Here is a 19713-nt window from a genome sequence, read left to right as displayed (position 1 = left end):
CATACCTGTTAACCTCTGGTGAAAGTTTTCCTTTACTTTTTTTTTTCCTTATCGTTTATACGTGTTTAATAAATGTTTAGTTGTTTTTATATAACCTGTCACGATTAATATTCATTGTTGCCGGTTACGTAACAGTGAAAACAAGAGTAGACAGAATGTAATTGAGAGAATAATATACGTGGGAGGGAGGCACAGGAGATACAAAATAATTTTTGCACTGGCTTCCTGGGCAGAACTTGGAAATAGGATATACACAACGAAAGGGAAGATCCAGGAAGCACTGAGGAAAAGAGGAACCTTTGCACAAGTCCAAAGGTAAAGGATAGGTAGATAAATGGAGAAGGCATTTTGGATACTTGTTCAGTAGTGCAAAGGCACCAAGGACAGAAAAGTTAAGTAAAACTTTATAAATCACAGGTTAGATCCCAGGTGGTACAATTCTGGTTGCCACACTATCAGAATGTACTGGGGAGAATGCAGAGTCAATTCACTGGGATGGAACATCCCAGCTATCAGAAGACTGGATAGCCTGGGTTTGGTTCCTTTGCAGCAGAGGATGCAGGAGGGGACCTGACAGAGGTACATAAAATTATGAAAGGCATAGATTGGCAAGATGTTAGGAAAACCTTTCTCCATATTAGGATATCTAAAACTCAAAGCCAGAGGTTTAAGGTAAGGGATAAGAAGTTAAGAGACCTGTGGAAAAACCCAAAGGAAGGTGTTATCCAAGACTGGAGGAGGCAGAGGCACTCTCATTTGAATTGACAAGGTACAAAAGACCAAATGCTGATGAATAAGACTTGTACATACTGACCACTAAGTACCCATTCATACATGCAAGGCCAAAGAGCACCTTTTGGGGTTTATGCCCAGGAAAGTTAATGTGAATTACCTCCCGGGAGGGGGGAAGAAGATGGCTGTGTGACAGCAGCGTGCGCGGCCTCTCTGGTGATGAATATCTGTTATCTGTCAAGTAGGGGACCGTGCACAATTCTGATTTAATGGAGATAGACGCTGGAGCACGGAGGAACATCTGGAAAATTTCTGAAATGCCTGCTTCGCTGCGGCAGCTACTGTGTGGTAACCGGAATCTCCGGAACTGAAGGCCTCAAAACCCTTGGCTTTGCGTGTTTCAGCAGCCGGGGAGAGGTCGAAGGGGCTCAGGAGGCTGTATCGGAGAGGTTGGTCGGAAGCTCAGAGTTTTCGGATGGATGGACTCAGTGTCGGCTGTGGTCGGGTGCTTCCAAGGTATTGGCAAGTTGACAGTGCCTGGAGGCTTATGGCAGGGAGTTTCTCCCTTTTGCCGCTGCTATCGGGGACCCGGGAGTCAATAGACTTGGGACTTTGAGACTTTTTTTTTTTTTACTGTGCCTATGATCTGTTCTTCATCAAATTATGGTATTGTTTTCCACTGCTGTAACTATATGTTATAAATAAGTGGTTCTGTCAGTGTTAGTCTTTGGTCTGTCCTGTTTCCTATGATATCACTCCGGAGAAACATTGTATCATTTTTTAATGCATGTATGCATTTCTAAATGACAATGAAAGAGGACTAAGTGTACTCATAATCTAACTATACCCCTGTTGAGGGCTTCAGGGCTTCTTCACAGTTCTCTATATCCAATAAGCACTGCTGTTGTTGCAATACTGAGCAGCCCAACAGTGAATTTACATACAACACTGGCAAACAGCAGACCTGTACCAGTCTGCTCGTAATTTTGGTGGAAGAATCACCAGGGAACACTACTATTTGATCACTATCTCCATCCAGAGTAGACAATGAGGCCGTTATTCAACTTCTCATCCAGAAAGAAGTAACTCTGTACTATTGCAATACTTGATCCCTCCTACAGCACAAGGCTCTTTTTATACTACACGAGAAATGTTTGAATGCAGTTGTGAAGAATAAGAAATCTGGTTTTGGGATGATACAACAATAAACTGAATGTTGGTGAATGTACAAGGAAGAGCTACTAAACATCAGAAGTGATCAGAAACCTGCTGACTACCTTGGAAGTCAAATGTCCTACAGTGAAAGGCAATGACAACCTAACTACTGTCATCAGCAATAACACACAGGACCGAGGCAGGGCAGGGCGCCTCCTTTAATAGGTTACTAAACCATTGTGCTGAAGTGTCATGAAGTACCAATGCTTTTCTATGATCAGTAAATGCAGATCACAAGCCAACTAACCTGTGGGTAAATTCAGATTCAGAGCCCTTTTCAGAATCCTGATCGGAGCCTTGCAGACTGCCGGAGTCCCACTGGGCTGGTCGCAGGATTGTGGAGGTGAGTATTGGTGTTGTCAGCTTATTGCTCATTTGCAGACTGTCTCCACTATGCAGCCATGTCCCATCCGAACTCAGGTCAGACACTGGAAAATAAATTTTTGAGCAGCTTAAAATATATTTTTTTCTCCAATATAAAATGGGTTCCAGATTCTTCCCTACATCCTCTCCCATTTTGACTCCAACCGTTTCCTACCCCCAATTCTCTGACTGACAGATTCTACAATTATAAATCAGGCTTGGCTAGAAGCAAGAAACTAGCACAAAAGGTTCAGTGCAAGTGAAGCTCATTATCCTCCCTGTGGGATGTATCGAGACATCCGTCAAGGAAAATTGATATCAACTGAAAAGTAGAAAAACTAGAAGAAATCAACAGGTCAGGAAATATCTGTCTATAGGCCTTCTATCAGTGGGGGTAAGACTAGAAATGTATTAAAAGACCTTAAAATATAGGAGCAGAATTAGGCTATCTGGCCCATCGAGTCTGCTCCACCACTTTGTGGCTGATCTAATTTTCCTCTCAGCCCCAATCTCCTGCCTTCTCCCCATATCCCCTTCACGCCCTGACCAATCAAGAATCTATCAACCTCTGCCTTAAATACATAAAGACTTGGCTTCCACAACTGCCTGTGGCAATGACTTCCACAGATTCACCACTCTCTGGCTGTGTACTCTGGTCTTTGAATCTCCCACCATAGGAAACATCTTCTCCACGTCCACCATATCAAGACCTTTCACCATGATAGGTTTTTAACGAAGTCACCGTTCATTCTTTTGAATTCTGGTGAATACAGGCCCAGAGCCATCAAGCGCTCTTCATACGACAAGCCATTCAATCCTGGAATCATTTTCATGATCCTTCTTTGAACCCTCTTCAGTTTCAGCACATCCTTTCTGAGGGGCCCAAAACTATTCACAACACTTCAAGTGAGGCCTCACCAGTGCTTTATAAAGTCTTAACATTACATCCTTGCTTTTATATTCTAGTCTTCTTAAATTAAAGCCAACATTGCATTTGCCTTCCTTGCCAGACTCAACCTGCAAATTAACCTTTAGGGAATCCTGCACAAGGACTTTGAAGTTCCTTTGTGCCTCAGTTTTTTTGTATTTTCCCTCCATTTAGACAATAGTCAGCCTTTAATTTCTTCTACAAATGCATTACCATACACTTCCTCAGCACTGTATTCCATCTGCCACTTCTTTGCCCATTCTCCTGATCCAAGTTTGCAATTGCAATGAAGGGGAAATATTTGTGACAGAGAGTAAAAAAAGACTGAAGTAAAAATAAAATGATTTAACAAGTGCTCATTTGCGAGAGCGGTGAATGTAAAAAACAGATGAGAGTGGATATAGGACTGCTAGAAGATGAGGCCAGAGAAATAATAACGGGGGACAAGGAGATGGCAGATCAACTAAATGAGTATTTTGCATCAGTCTTCACTGTGGAAGACACTAGCAGTGTACCAGATGTTGTAGTGTGTAAAGGAAGAGAAGTGAGTACAGTTACTATCACAAGGGAGAAGATACTCAAAAAGCTGAAAGACCTATGGGTATTGTAAGTCACCCAGACCAGATAAACTACACCCTAGGGTTCTGAAAGAGGTAGCAGTAGAGATTGTGGAGGCATTAGCAATGATCTTTCAAAAATCATTGGACTCTTGTCATGGTGCCAGAGGACTGAAAAATTGCAAATGTCACTCCGCTCTTTAAGAAAGGAGGAAGGCAGCAGTAAGAAAATTATAGACCAATTAGCCTGACCTCAGTAGTTGGAAGATGTTAGCGTCAATTGTTAAGGATGAGGTTATAGAGTACTTGGTGACACAGGACAAGATAGGGCAAAGTCAGCATAGTTTCCTGAAGGGCAAATCTTGCCTGAGGAACCTATTTGAATTCTTTGAGATTACAAGTTGGATAGCTAAAGGGGATGCAGTGAATGTTGTATATTTGGACTTTCAGAAGGCCTTTGACAAGGTGCCACACATGAGGCTGCTTACCAAGTTAACAGCCCATGGTATTACAGGAAAGTTACTAACGTGGTTAGAGCATTGGCTGATTGGTAGGAGGCAGCAAGTGGGAAGAAAAAGATCCTTGTCTGGTTGGCTGCCAGTGACTACTGGTGTTGCGCAGGGGTCGGTGTTAGCACTGCTTTTAATGCTATATAGCAATGATTTAGATGATGGAATAGATGGGCTTTGTCACCAAGTTTGTAGATGACACAAAGACTGGTGGAGGGGCAGGTAGTATTGAGGCAACAGGTAGGCTCCAGGAGGACTTAAAACAGATTAGGAGAATGGGTAAGAGAGTGGCAAATGAAATACAATGTTGGAAAATGCATGGTCATGCACTTTGGTAGTAGAAAAGAGGTCTTGAATACAAGAGCAGGGATGTGATGCTAAGGCTTTATAAGGCACTACTGAGGCCACACCTTGAGTAATATGAATAGTTTTGGGCTCCTCATCTAAGAAAACATGTGCTGGCATTGGAGAGAGTCCAGAGGCGATTCACAAGGATGATTCTGGGAATGAAAAGGTCATCATATGAGAAACATTTGATGGCCCTGGGTCTATACTCGCTGGAATTTAGAAGAATGAGGGGGGGATATCATTGAAACATTTTAAATTTTCAAAGGCCTAGACAGAGAGTCACGATAGAGACAATGTTCTCTTGTCCTAGACTCCCCCTAGTCATGGGAAACAACATTTCCACATCTACTCTGTCTAGGCCTTTTAACATTCAAAAAAGTTTCAGGATAGAGAGACGTTCAGTTAAAACAGAGATGCGAAGAAATTTCTTTAGCCAGAGGGCAGTGAATTTGTTACCACAGGCAGCTGTGGAAGCCAGGTTGTTGGGTGTATTTAAGCCAGAGATTGATAGGTTCTTGATTAGACACGGCATCAAAGGTTATGGGGAGAAGGCTGGGGAATGGGGTTGAGAAGGAGAAAAAAAAGTTTCAGTCATGATTGAATGACAGAGCAGACTTGATGGGCCAAATGGTCTAATTCTGCTCCCATGTCTTGTGATCTTATGAACACCTTAAATCACACAATCTGGAGGTGATAAATAGATGAAGCGGAATACGAGAAATAAAGAAAATGATGGAAAGTAAAGAACTGCAGATGGTGAAAATCTAAGCAAAGATGAAATACCACAAAGACTGCTTTTGTGGGAAGAGGAACAGAACTAAAGTTTCAGGTCAAAGACCCTTCATCAGAAAAGAAGGTTGTTAATCTGCAAGGGAGGATGGTGAAGGGGTGTTGACTCCAGAGGGGCAAAACTAGGCTGACCATGGGAATAAGTGTGCTTGAGGTTATCTGGTCAGTGAGTGAATGGGAGCAGTTAGTGAGTGAGAACATGGAGAAATGCAAAATGTAAAATACGAAGAAATGCAAAATGTAAAATACAGAGCAATAAGATAAACTGAGAAAATAAAAACAAACTGAGCCAATGTCACAGTTAGACGACTGATGCAGACAGATAAATCAAATTCCCTTAAGATGGAGAGTTCAGTAATAGATTCAGAAGACTATAACATGCCCAGATGGAAGATTAGGTGTTGTTGTTCAAGCTTTGATAGATCTCACTGTAACACTGCAGATCACAGACTGATGGGTCAGACTGGTCATGAGATGGAGAATTGAAGTGACAGGCAATGGGAAGCACAGGACTGTTCCCTTGACTGAACACAGGAACTCTGCAAATTGGTCACCCTATCAGAGTTTGGTTTATGCAGCGTAAAGGCCAAAAGAAAATGCTGCAACCAAGATGCAAAATACCATAAATGTTGGCGACATTCAGCAGTTCAGGAAGCACCTGCTGATAAAAAAAAACACCATAAACTCTATGGGTTGATGACTTCTCATGAGAAGAGGCTAGTTTTGAAACAATTGGAAAGGTTGCATCCTGAGGGTGGCAATGACCCGAGTCAGAATGAGATGCTATTGTGTCAAATGTTGGTCTTCATTGCAGCAGTGGTAGAGGTCAAACACAGATTAGTTTCCATAACATTTTAGATTTCTAGCATTTGCATTACCTTTCCTTTCTCTTCTCCGTACCTTTTTAAATTTTCAGACAGATAAGCTATGATTGACAAGCCTAGAATGGAAGAGAATTATATTCTATCCCTCCACAGACATTTGCCTTGTTTTCACCACTCTTCGCCTGATTGTTACTAAAATTTTAACCTAGTTTGTCTTTCTACAACAGGTGCTGCGCAATGTGCTGATTATTTCCAACATTCTGTTTTCCTACACAGCAGCACAGATCTGGAAGTGATGCAGAACGAAGGAAACGACTGATTGCACTGACCAATCACATCCCAGCCTCTTGTTCTACACACCCTATACCAACCACATCCTACCCAAGCTGGTAATTTCCACCCACCTCCAATGACCACCAGTTCTGAATGCAGTGTCCCTTCAATGCCAATGATCCTCTCACCTGTACCGTCCATTCGTCTTCTCTTGGCTGAAGTTGTAGGTGCTCTTTTGTTGCGTATGCTCCCTGTCTTACCACTAATAATGGACATGGTGTCATCATCACCTCGTGCAAGCAACGACTTGCGGTACATCACCAGTGGGAGCCACACTTCTGAGGCAGTATTGAGAGGAGCTGGGAAGTTCTTGTCCAGGTAGGCAAGCCTGCAAAACCAATGACAGATTCAACAGCAGCTCCATCAGGACACGCTAACACAAATTTAACACAACAAAGGCCTCTGAGACTTACAACAGCAACTCAGTAGGACAATGTTAGAACCAGTTCCACATTATTAGTGCACAGACAGAAGACCAAACCCCAGCCCCAAGAGCATTAATCACCATCCCATTCCCCAGCCAGTCAGCCCCACGCTCACTCACACAGCTTTTTTGTCCTGTCGCAAAAGCTTGCACGAGAATTCACTTAGAATTTCAAGAAACGGCAGGTTTAATGGGGAAGATTCCAAACCACTATGTTGATGCTGCCGAAAGGCAAACTTTATTCCATCCCTGGAGAAGCAGATTGAGATCAAAGGAATTGATCATTATACAGCACTCAAAAACATGCAAGTCACACAAGATAAAAAATAAACTGGACCCAAAGAACAAAGCATTAAATACATTAATACTAAAATACCTAATGAAATAAATCAGAAATCTAAAAATACAAAATAATATAAAAACTGAAGACGCAAAGATATTCATAAAGTTATTCTTTCTTTTATACATTAAAAGCCTGTGGCCTGTGAAGCAACGTTTTCCTATTGTTTCTAATTTGGGTGAAGCTGGGCAACTGCTTGAGAGCTCCAGAAGTATCTTGTACCTAAAAAAAAAACACTTGGTACCCAAAAGGATTACCCATCACAACTTCCCACTTTCCAAAAAACAAACATAAAAACCACCTACCCCGCCCCCACCACTAGAATCCAATCCTTACCCAAAAATCTCCAACACTCCATATTTAACCAACTCCCCTACATTCACAGATTCTGTTGCTGGTTCAACCGCCTCCCCACCACTTCCATCGGGTGATTCAGAGGCAAACTCCATACTTACAAGTGTAGAGATACAACTGATTGTCTGCTCTTCATCAGGTCCATGCCGAATGTTAGGGCAAACCTCCTACCCAGGTCTTTAATGGCACTGAAAGCCACAGAAGAACGATTAGCGTATTCTTGATCTTGTAGAAGTTCATTAAATAACTGGAGGGGAATAAGAACATAACACAGTCAACATAAAAATGCAGTAAACAAAATAATTCCTTTATTTGAGGAGTAAACCTGGTACCCCTCCTTAGCCATGCAATCATTTCATCATGTGGAATGAATGTATGGCTAAAGAGCATGTGGAACTGTAATTCAGAGATTATTCTAGCGGTCCCTGCAATGTGGTCCAAAGTAAGAGTTATTGCAGGCTGTATCAGTGTCAGAGCAGATGCCATTTTTAAACAGCAACATCCCATATCTTGAACTGCCAAGCACAGAAAGGTCCATTCACAGAAACACCTACTCAGGCTAATCCTTCTCCCCATAATTAGCGCTTTGAAGTCATATTCATTTCCAGCTCAACTCAGAGCTTCAAATCAAATCACAAATCAACTTCCTTGCTGGTCTCGTAACCCTGTACTGCTCCCAAACTGCTGTTCTGCATTTTTCTTTAAATGTTTGCAGAAGTTTACATCAAAAGCTACAATCCATTTCACCAATCAAAACATTTTCCAGTTCAAGAAATATTAGACATTCTACCATAACTTTACCATCTAGTGATTTTAATCCAATGAAATTCACCATGAGAATCTGTTGAAACCTGAGAACTAGTATTGTCATGATCTTCTCCCTAATCAATAATGCAGCTCCATCTCATGACTAACCTCCACTTTTATCACACCAAAAGTATTTGTATCCTGGAACTTTGAGCTACCTACCAGTCCTGCCCATCAACCATACTTGTGTAACAGCTACAATACTTCAGGCCCATGTGCTGATCCATGCCCAGGGCTCATCTGTTTTACAGTTGAGCTTCATTCATTAAATTTAATTGCAGTTTAGTGCATTAAAAACCCTCCTCACTCCCTGCCCTGTCTACTGGACTTGCTAACTTTAACTTATGTTCCTAATATGCTGTGTTCCTAAACCTTAAGCTTCTTTCTTTCTCTTGACAAGAGATGGTTCATATTGTCAACCATGGTTCCTTCACCCTACCCCCCTTTTCCTGTCTCAATGGGACAAACATATCCAGAACCCAATGCAACTGCTCCCTAAACAATCTTCACATTTCTGAGTACAGCGTTCCCAACTTATGCTCCCTAGTTCCTGCGTAACATCATTATAATTTTCTCTTCCCCAATTAAAGACTTTCCCATACTGCCTGCTCCCTCTCCAAGGCTATGGGAAAGGTCAGGGAATTGTGGGCACTGTCTCCAAAATGCTCACCAATTGTGAGATCTGACACCAGATCTGTTTCATTGCCAAGCATCAGATCCAGCATGGGCTCTCCTCAAGTCAGCCTGTCTACGTATCGTGTTAGTAATTCTTTCCGGACACCAAATTTCATCCCTTTTAAACCCTTTTCACTACAGAGATGCCAATCAAAATTAGAGAAGTTGAAATGACCTATGATATTGACCCTTCTATTTTTTGTATCTTTCCAAAATCTGCCTCCAAAGGTTGCTACTGGGGGATTCAATAGAATAGTCCCAATAGTGTGATTGCTGTTTCTGACTTCCACTCACACTGATCCACCCCCACGACATCTTCCCATTCTGCAGCTGTGTCACTATCCCTGATTAGCAATGCCACTCCCACATCTATTTTAACCCTCCATCTTTAAGATGCCTAAACCACCGAGTACCTCTATTTACAGTGACTTGCACTAGAATTTCAACTTACTTTTTGCTGAATACAACAAAAAAGTCAGTTTCCTTTGAGAATACTGATGAAAAGTGTTCTTTGAAGACCTCACCTAGGCTTCTAGCTCTACAATGCCCACTGTTCCCAGTGGGCTCGTCTTTCATTCCTTTGTCGAAAGTAAAAGCTTCAGATTTACCCTATTCCTGTTTGCTAGTGATATCTTTTCACCACTTTTCCTCCTAATCTGCTTTTCAAGTGTCACCATATACTTTTCTTGATGGGCCTGTCCTGTTTTTAGTTAGACCATAAGACATTGGAGTAGAATTATGCCATCCAGCCCATCAAGTCTGCTCTGCCATTTAATCATAGCAGGTTTATTATCTCAATCCCATTTTCCTGCCTTCTCCCAATAACCTTCGACACCTTGACTAACCAAGAACTTTTTTTCTACTTTAAACATACCCAATGACTTGGCTTCCACAGCCATCTGAGCCAATGAATTCCAGATTCACCACCATCTGGCTAAAGAAATTCCCCCTAATCTCTGTTTTAATGAGATTTCAATGAGAACTTACATCATTCTTCTAAATCCCAGCGAGTACAGGCCCAGAGCTTCAAATGCTCCTCATATGTTAACCTTTTCATTCCCAGAATCATTCTCATGAACCGCCTCTGGACTCTTCAATGCCAGCAAATCTTTTTTCAGATAAGAGGCCCAAAACTGCTTGTAATACAACAAGTGAGGCCTCACCATTGCCTCAGCATTATATTCTAGTCTTCTTGAAATTAATGCTAATATTGCATTTGCCTTACGTACCACTGACTCAATCCGCAAGTAAGCTTTAGGGAATCCTGCATGAGGACTCGAAGTCCCTTTGCACCTCTGATTTTTGGATTTTTCCCCCATTTAGAAAATAGGTTATGCCTTTATTCCTTCTACCAAAGTGCATGATCATACACTTCCCTACACTATGTTTCATTTGCCATTTCTTTGTCCATTCTCTTAATGTGTCTAAATCTTCTGCAGACTACCTGTTTCCTTAACAGTACCTGCCCCTTCACCTATCTTGGTATCATCTGCAAACATGGCCACAAAGCCATTAATTCTGTCACCCAAATCATTGGCATATAACATGAGAAGCAGCGGTCCCAACATCAATCCTGGCAAGTGCAAGTAACGCATCCTGGGAAGTCAGGTAAGAGTAGAATTATACATATATGATATGGTGCTAAGGAATGTAGATGAACTTAGAGTCCAAGTCCACAGTTGCCTTCATGGATCAGGGCTTAAGATATAAATGGTTGGGATGTTATACTGTAATTTTACAAAACACTGGTTAGACCACACTTGAAGTGCAGAGAAGATTCACTTGGATTGGACAACTTTAATTATGTGAAGAGATTCATCAGGTCTCAGCCCAAAATGTCGACTGCTTACTCTTTTCTATAGATGCTGCCTGGCCTGCTGAGTTACTCCAGCATTTTGTGTGTATCACTGATTTCCAGCTGCAGATTTTCTTGTTTCTGATTCGACAGCTAGAGTGTACAAACCTTCTTTCCATGGTAGGATTTTTAAAAAAAAGGCATGGGTTTAAGATGAGAAGTTTTAAAGGGGACCTGAGGGGTAAATTTAAGTGGTGGATATCTAGGCATGCTACAAGAGAAGGTAGTGGAATAGATAAAATTATTTTTTTTTTTAAAAGAGGTATTCAGCAGACACTTAAATGGGCAAGGCATACAAGGATATGGTTCCAATGCTGGGAAATGGGATTAGTACAGATGGACAAAAAAGTCAGCATGGACGTGATCAGTTGAAGGACCTGTTTCAGTGCACATACACATAAATATATACATACATATACACACACACATTATATATATATATATACACATACACACACACACACACGGGGTGCCTAAGTCTTGTGCACAGTCCTGCTCCCACAAAAACAAATTTCATGACATGCAAGTGATGATAAACCCAATTCTGATATGTCTTGATTGTGGACTGAGAGTGGGAAAGGGTCAGGGAGAGAATCATGATTAGAAAAAGGAGAAAGGAGAGGGGAGGGAGCCGGAAGCACCAGAGAGGCATTCTGTAATGATTAATAAACCAATTGTTTGTTATCAAATGATCTTGCCTGGTGTCTCAGGGCTGGGTATGTCTGCACACACGCCACCCTGGCACTTGTCCACTGCCACCTGTCCCACACCCCTCCCGTGGCACTCCACCTTCACCATTCCCAACGTCGTTTGCTCCAGCCAGATTTACAAACTTGCTCTCCACTCCACTTTAACAAGTACAGTACTGTCCAATAGTCTAAATCTTGCCTTAGACCTTTGGACAGTACTGCGTATATTTAAAAGGTTGAGCTCTGCACGATAGTGTGATTTTCAGCGACAAGTCTATTCTCTGGCACATGGGGTACAAGGAGATGGGATTAGAATTAGGTTGGTTTGCTCAGTGGAGTGTATAGCTGTTTATTGAACTATAACATGGTAATTGTGCTGATCCACTCACCTGCTGTAAGCTAAGCAGCAGTGTCTTGGCACATTCCACCTTATCAATCTGCCGGGCCTTGCTCAACATCTCCTTGATGATGTCTCCATAATCACTGTAGTACTGAAATGAAGAGCAGAGTTCAGTAGCCTTACCAAAGTAGTGCTTTTATATGTACAGTGGCTCAGAGCTGCCCAGCTTCCTTGCTTCACATTCACAAGCTGGCCATGCTCTCCCTCCACCACTGCCCACCCCCCCCACCAGGATCTGCAAATCTTTCCACTTAACATCTTCCACTACATTCTAGATCCCCACCTGCTGCCCAGTGCAGTCTTCCGCCCCTCCCAAATCCACCTCTCCATCCACCCAACACTACATTCCCTACCAATAAATGGAAATTTTTAGCCTTTTTCTCTTCAAATCCATTTGTTGCATTTCCCCTCACCCACTTTTAACCTATCTGCCAATTATCCTGGACAACTTGTACCCTTGTTCACCAACTTCCCATGCAGATCTAGTCTCTTAATCCTAGCTAACTCCCTACATCCTCACCCCTACCAAAATATGAGCAACCCCTCCTACCATGACTCCATAAGCACAGGTGGTCCACAAATTTTGTTTCCAGCTAGTGAATAAGTACAGTCCAAGCTTACTAAAGAATGCGAGCCTTGGTTCATTCAGATTTCACCCAAACAACACTAAGGCTCACTGTGGGCCTCACTGCCACAACACTATAGTTCAGCAGTAGGAAGTCATAGCAGAGTACTGCATAAAACCACTTTGGCTATGCTGACTTTTATGCTTATCTACTCTTTATCCCATTGGCTGGCATTAGGCCCACATCCCTCTACGCTCTTCCTATACCAAGTACTTGTCTAAATGCCCTTTAGCATTGACCTATGGGCACAGGAAAGGCCCTTCAAGGGATGTTGTGCCAATGTAATAAAGCTAGACACCTAATTAATCTAATCCCTCTGTCTGCACACAATCTATATCTCTCCATTCTCTGCTCATTTATGTGCTTGTCTGAGAGCTTCTTTAATGCTTCTACTGTATTTGCCTCCATTTCCACTCCTGGCAGCAAATTCCAGTCACCATTACCTATGTAAAAAAAACAAACAACTTTTCCTGCTCATCTCCTTTATTTTATTTAGAGATATAGAACAGAATAGGCCCTTCTGACCCTTTGAGCTGCACTGCCCAGCAACCCTAACAACCTAATTTAACCCTAACCAAATCACGGGACAATTGATAATTACTAATTAACCTACCCAGTACATCTTTAGACTACAGGAGGAAACTGGAGGGCCCAGAGAAAACCTATGGAGAGGATGTATAGAGACTTTTACAGAAGATGCCGGGATTAAACTCCGATGCCCTAATCTGTAATACTGTAGTGTCACACTAACCGCCATGCTGCTTCTATGCCCAGCACAATCAATGTCTAGGTGCCTGCAGTATCTCTTTCTTCTCCCCTTTCTCATCAGGGAAAAAAAAAAAAAAAAAATCCATAGCTTGAAAGCTTGTACCATTTTTTCCAAGGACATCTTAAACCCCATTGTTATTATTGGCATAGAATATGGTGTGTTGTCACAATCTTATTCGCAGAGTAGGAGAGTCTAAATGTAGAGGGCATAAGTTTAAGGTGAGAGGAGAAAGATTTAAAGGAGTCCAAAGAGACATATCCACCCCCCCACACACACACAAAAGGTAGATATATGGAATAAGCAGCCAGAAGGTGTAGCGGCAGGTACAATTACACTTAAGACATTTCAACATGTACTTGTGTAGGAAAGATTTAGAGGGATATGGGCCAAATGCAGACCACTGGAACCAACTCAGGTAGGCACCTTGGTTGGTATGGACAAGTTGTGTAACTCTATGGCTCCATCATTGTAGTCTAGTGACCAAAGCTGTGTGCAGTACTCTAAATGCAGACTAACAATGTTCATGCAGCTGCAACACGTCCCCTCAACTTATGTACTCAATACTGGCGATGTATGAAGGCAAGCAGACCAATACCGTCTTGACTACTCTACCTAACTGTGTTACCACTTTCAATAAGCTATGATTTGTACCTTTAAGCCCCTCCTGTAAATCACAGGTCCTAAGGTCCTTGCCATTGTCTCTCCTTTTTACCAGAAATTTACCTCCCAAGGTGCATTACCTCACAATTATCTGGATAAACTCCATTTGCTACAACTGCACAATTCTCCATTTTATCCATGCTCACTCTATTTTGATACAACTGCCTCTGTTATCTACAACTCCACTGATTTTCATGTTGTCTGCAAACCTGCAGGCTACCCCCAGCACACATTTAGGTTGTGTTGGTTGTAAATGCAAATGACATTTCACCATGTGTTTCTATACTGTAAGTGATAAATAAATCTGATCTAATAACTTACTGTTCAGACCATCTACAACAGCATCCAAGAAGTTTAAATAAGCACACCTCTGCAATTATCCTCTACCTCCTATCATCAAGCCGATTGCGGTTTTTGTTTGCCAACAGGCCTCAGGCCCTTGTGGCTTAACTTAACAGACCAGTCTACCATGCAGTCAGCTAATGACATTAGCTATCCTCCAGTCTCCTGTCACCTTGCCTGATGCAAAAACCTCCAGATATAGTCAGGCCTCGGGGATTTATCCATTGAAATATGGTCCAGTAATAGGCACCACCATAGCGTGGTGGTTAGCTTGACAAAATTATAGCTCAGGATGATGAAGTTTGGAGCTCAATCCTGGCATCCTCTCTGTGAAATGTGTGGGTTTTCTCCAGGTCCTCCGGGTTCCTCCCACAGTCCAAAGATGTACCAGTTAGTAGGTTAATTGGTTATTATAAATTGTCTCATGATTAGTTTAGGGTTAAATTGGGGGTTGTGGGCTCAAAGGTCTGGAAGGGCCTAATCTGCACTGTATCTCAAAATAAATGAACAAATAACATTAAGGTTCCTGACACTTCCTCCCTTCAGAATACCAGCATACCTATTGCTTAACTATTGAGCTTACCCATCCTTCTCCCTAGTGAATATCAATGAGAAGTATCCATTCAGGATCTAATCCTCTTGCCTCTAATTATTTTATGGCTCCCCCCCCCCCCCCAATTCCTTTCTTAAATTCTTTCCTATAAACCTCAAAACACTCGCCTAATACCAATTTCCTATACCTGATATGTTTCCTTTGGTTAACAAAGTGTTCTGAAGGTTTGATCAAGCAATCAAAGATCTCAAATCCTAACATCTTTTCCTCTTAACCTTGTGGTAACATGCTGTCTTTGAACTCTTAGTATCTCACATATTAAATTCTTTCCACTTACCTGATGTTATCAATTCCCTACCTTCATGTAGTGTTTGAAGATGTCAGCTGCAGTCCTAAGATCCACCATGTTGTAGATAATGAGCTTACAGAATCCTGCCAGGAAATTTCTCCTCTTATGCAGCATCTCAATCTTTACTGTCTCATCTAAAACAAACAAAAAACAAACATGGCATTATGACCTCAGGGCAACCCTGTGACAACACAAGATAAAAACACAGTTGCACTCAAAGCTCTGGGAAATCCAGGGAAACCACGTGAACAGTTATAAGGCAAATAATATTTATGCCTCTGTGTGTGCAGGGGAGAGCAAAAAGAACTGAAAAATATTTTGGGCCTGTGCTCAGTTTTAGGTGTTGTGTACAACCAGTATAGAGGAAGCACAGATGAACTGTACAGAAGCAAACAAGGAGAAGAGATCCGACGTTGGGTGTAATTGGGAAAAATCAATAGAGTGGGACAAGGGCAGAGAGTGGAGAGGACCAGAGAGATCAGACGGGCAAGTAGTATTCTGTAGTGAAGAGTAATTGAAATTGCTCCTCACCATCTCCATCCTCCTCTGATTCCACAAACACATGGTCCATGACGAAGCTCAGCAGCTCAGACACCAATGACATGTCTGCTGTGAACACCAGGGGCTGTAGTTCTTCATTACCATCCTTTGTCATCTGAGCACTGAAGATCACCAGGAGGTCACACAGCAGGGTGAAGGACTGTGGCAAGTGAAAGAATTAATAATAAACTTGGATCTCTGTTACAGATGCAAATGGCACATGACAATCATTTACACAGGAAAGATGGGCTGTCTAGCTCTATCCCCAAAGTTTATTCTTTCTGAATGAGCCAACTGAAGAGACATGGAAACATTCTGTAAGCAGGCAGCACCTGTACCTTTCTCTTTCCACACATCTAACCACCTCCCAAATTCGCAACCAGTACACATTGGGTTTTCAGGATTAGTATGTTGATTGGTTGTGGGGATGTTTCAGTGTACATTCTCCTTGGTACTCACTAACCTGTTCTCTCACTTTTGAGCTGACGTTGGACAGGCCGTGCTGACACGCTGTGAATACTGTGTTCCGTTGCTTCCGGAGTCTGATGAGTTGCTCCTGGGGAGATCATCAAGTGCACATTAAGTGACAATAACCCAATTTCTTTCCACCGTGGCGTGCACTTCCAAACTCCCACCTCACCACAACAATCCTAGACAGCACTTCCTTCAATCCTTGATCAGCTGATGAGCCAATTCCAGACAATACCCGAGCACTGTTTACTGCAAAGGAGGGCTGGACTGATATTTGAGATGGGCAAGTTGTTTTATGAAGAAAGATTGGACTGATTAGGCTTACATCTGCTGACTTGATCAAAACTCAAGATCCCATGAGAATCTTGATCATATGGACATAGGGAGGTTTCCTCTAATTATGGGAGAATCCAAAATTGGGAGTCACCCATTTAAGAATACACAAAGCTTTCCCCGGTGACTTGCAAAGAAGGAGATACAAAAAAGATTTGGTGGACTGATTTTAGGTATGGTTGAGGTCAAGTACTATATTTAGAAGAAAAGGAGATTGCAGCAAAACACACAAAAAAGCAAGAACTTTACAGGACAGATACAGCCGAGATGTTTTTCCTGACCCAGGAGTCTAGAACTTGAGCCATAATTGTGGAATAGACTGTTTAGGACTTTGATGGAAAATTTTCTTCATGCAGACGGCAGTGAATATTGGGAATTCTCAATGCCAGAGTCTCAACTAATTAATTTCCTTCAAATCAAAGATATCAACACACTAAGGGAATTTTGCGATCATGCCATTTTATTGATCCCGTCACTGATACAGATGATCTTGATGAAAAGCCAGTAATCACAAGGAGGAGTGGGGCAGAAGTTATATATTTGTGTGGATTCTAATCATGTGGGAATGATATGAGCAAAGGTGTCTGTGCGATCTTTAGCATTCACAAAGACCATTTCAGAAAGTGGTCTTTGGGAATGATTCTGGCAATAAAATTTTCTCCATGCTGTCTGTTGAAAGAAGATAGACAAATTAATTGGCTGCATGATCTACCACTTCAGGCAAGCCATGTTGAGAATTCCCTATTGGATCTTCCTCATTGTTGTCAGTCACAGCCAGCCACACTGACCCTACTTCCCTACAACATGTTTCAGGGATGAATCAAAATGAATAGTAAGTATTCCCTTGGGAAATGCCTGCAAAATGTTGCCACTGGCATCATTGCTTATTTTGTACACATACAAAGTATTAGCTTTTTGCTGCAGTGACACTACAAGATGAGGATAACCACAAGCACGGTGTCCTTGCTATATTCTTCTATGTATAAATTATGTTAAAGTTTATATAAACTTATGTTTATCCTCATTTTGTACTGCATTGTTGCTGCACACAGCTAATTTTCATGGTATTGATAGCCTAGATACAAATGAACTTTATTTACTCTAAAGCTCACCCAAAAACAATTTTGCTTTAGGATAGTACAGCCAGGTGGCTTGCTGTGATATGCAAAAAGGAAGATTCAGAGTATTAGCAGAGGCAGACAAAAATATAAGCATAAAAGTTCATCAAATATTGTTCAATAAACCTACATTATTCCTCACATTTCCAAGTTTCAAGTAGTTGAAGATTCAGTGCTGTTTTCATTACACTGTATTGATTTTGACAGGATTAGCAAAGATGGAGAGAGGAGGATGGGGGTGGAAATGAAGGAATTTAATTTAGTTTTCAGTGGTCTGTTCATTGAAGTTATGTGATTTGAAGCTACATGATTTCAATCACAGAGGAAAGGTACAATCAGCAGAGGTACACATGCCAGAAATGGTGATATTGAAACAGTTTGCTGGAAAATAGTCTTTGTGAGTGACTCAATTAGTTGAAAACAGTTGTCAATTAGGTAGAGGTATGTAAACAACATATTAGAAAAATAGAAATGGTGTTATGGAGGCAGACAATAATACAATAGGACAATTTAATACAGTAGTTGATATACAATGATAGCAGCGGACCAAAAAATATTAATTAACTCTAACCTCATCAACATGAAAGGTTTTCACTGAATTGGAAACGAATGCTTATAATGGAATGAGATAGGCCAAAACTACTGTTAGCGGGATGAATTGCAGTGTAAAATGGGGACAAAAAAAAAAAAAGGCGATGAATACAGGACTGAAAGTGTTGTATTTGAATGCACACAGTATACAGGATAGAGTAGGCTATCTTGTAGCCCAGTTCCTGATTGGTAGGAATGACATTGTGGGCATCACTGAGTCACAGCTGAAAGAAGATCGTAGTTGGCAGCTTAGCATCCAAGGATTCACATTGTATCGAAGGGAGGGCAGGTAGGCAGTGGTGGTTCTGTTGGTAAAAAATGAAATCAAATCCTCTGAAAGAGGTGACATAGGATCAGAAGATGTAGAATCCATGTGGGCTCAACATCAGGAAACTGCAATGGTAAAAAGGTCCCCAAACAGTAGCCAGGAGGTGGGCAACAAATTACAACAGGAGATGGAAAATCAGGTTGGTGCTAGATCTCAAAAGAGAATTTGTAAAATGCCTATGTAGAATGGCTTTTTAGAGCACCTTGTGGACTAAAGTTGGTCCCCCTTTAGTCCACTAGGGGAAAGTCTATTCTGGATTGGGTGTTGTGTAATGAAATGGATATGATTAGGGAGCTTAAGGTAAAGGAATCTTACGAGACAGTGATCATAATATGATAGACTTCACCCAACAACTTGAGAGGGAGAAACTAAAGACAGATGTATTACAGTGGAGTAAAGGGAATTACAGAAGCATGGGACTGTTGCTGGCCAAAGTTGAAAGGACACTAGCAGGGATGACAGCAGAACAGCAATAGCTAGAGGTTCTGAGAAAAATTCAGGTGGTGTGGAATAGATACATCCCAAAGTAGTACTATTCTAAAGGCAGGATGACCTAATTGTAGCTGAGAGGGAAGTCAAAAACAACAAAAGCAAAAGAGAGGGCACATGATAGAACAAATCTTAGTGGGAAGTTAGAGGATTGGGAATATTTTAAAAACCAACAGAAGGTAACTGAAAAAAGACATAAGGAGGGAAAAGATGAAATATGAAGCTAAGCTAGGCAATAAGATTTCTCAAAGAGGATACCAGATGTGTAAAGATTAAAAGAGAGGTGAGAGTGGATATTAGATGGCTGGAAAGGTAGTAATGGGGGACAAGGAAATGATGGATAAACTAAATAAGTATTATGCATCCATCTTCACTGTGGAAGACACTAGCAGTATGCTGGAT

At 41.6% G+C, this 19713-nt stretch overlaps 1 protein-coding gene across 4 annotated transcripts in view; it reads right to left on the bottom strand.

The window, feature by feature from the left end:
• LOC140186442 (cohesin subunit SA-1-like) overlaps positions 1-19713 on the bottom strand; it is a 109712-nt gene that overhangs the window by 7452 nt on the left and 82547 nt on the right. For all 4 annotated transcript variants that reach the window (XM_072240714.1, XM_072240713.1, XM_072240712.1 and 1 more), the window contains 8 exons: positions 16445-16537; positions 15973-16141; positions 15451-15575; positions 12132-12233; positions 7818-7963; positions 7143-7271; positions 6727-6926; positions 2195-2375 (listed from right to left, as the gene is read on the bottom strand). In XM_072240714.1, the coding sequence (XP_072096815.1) occupies positions 2195-2375; positions 6727-6926; positions 7143-7271; positions 7818-7963; positions 12132-12233; positions 15451-15575; positions 15973-16141; positions 16445-16537 (1145 nt within the window). The remainder of the gene's footprint in view (positions 1-2194; positions 2376-6726; positions 6927-7142; positions 7272-7817; positions 7964-12131; positions 12234-15450; positions 15576-15972; positions 16142-16444; positions 16538-19713) is intronic.

This window comes from Mobula birostris, chromosome 22 (genome assembly GCF_030028105.1).
Source record: "Mobula birostris isolate sMobBir1 chromosome 22, sMobBir1.hap1, whole genome shotgun sequence".
NCBI classification, from domain to species: Eukaryota; Metazoa; Chordata; class Chondrichthyes; order Myliobatiformes; family Myliobatidae; genus Mobula; species Mobula birostris.
This window is presented reverse-complemented; position numbering and strand designations above follow the sequence as displayed.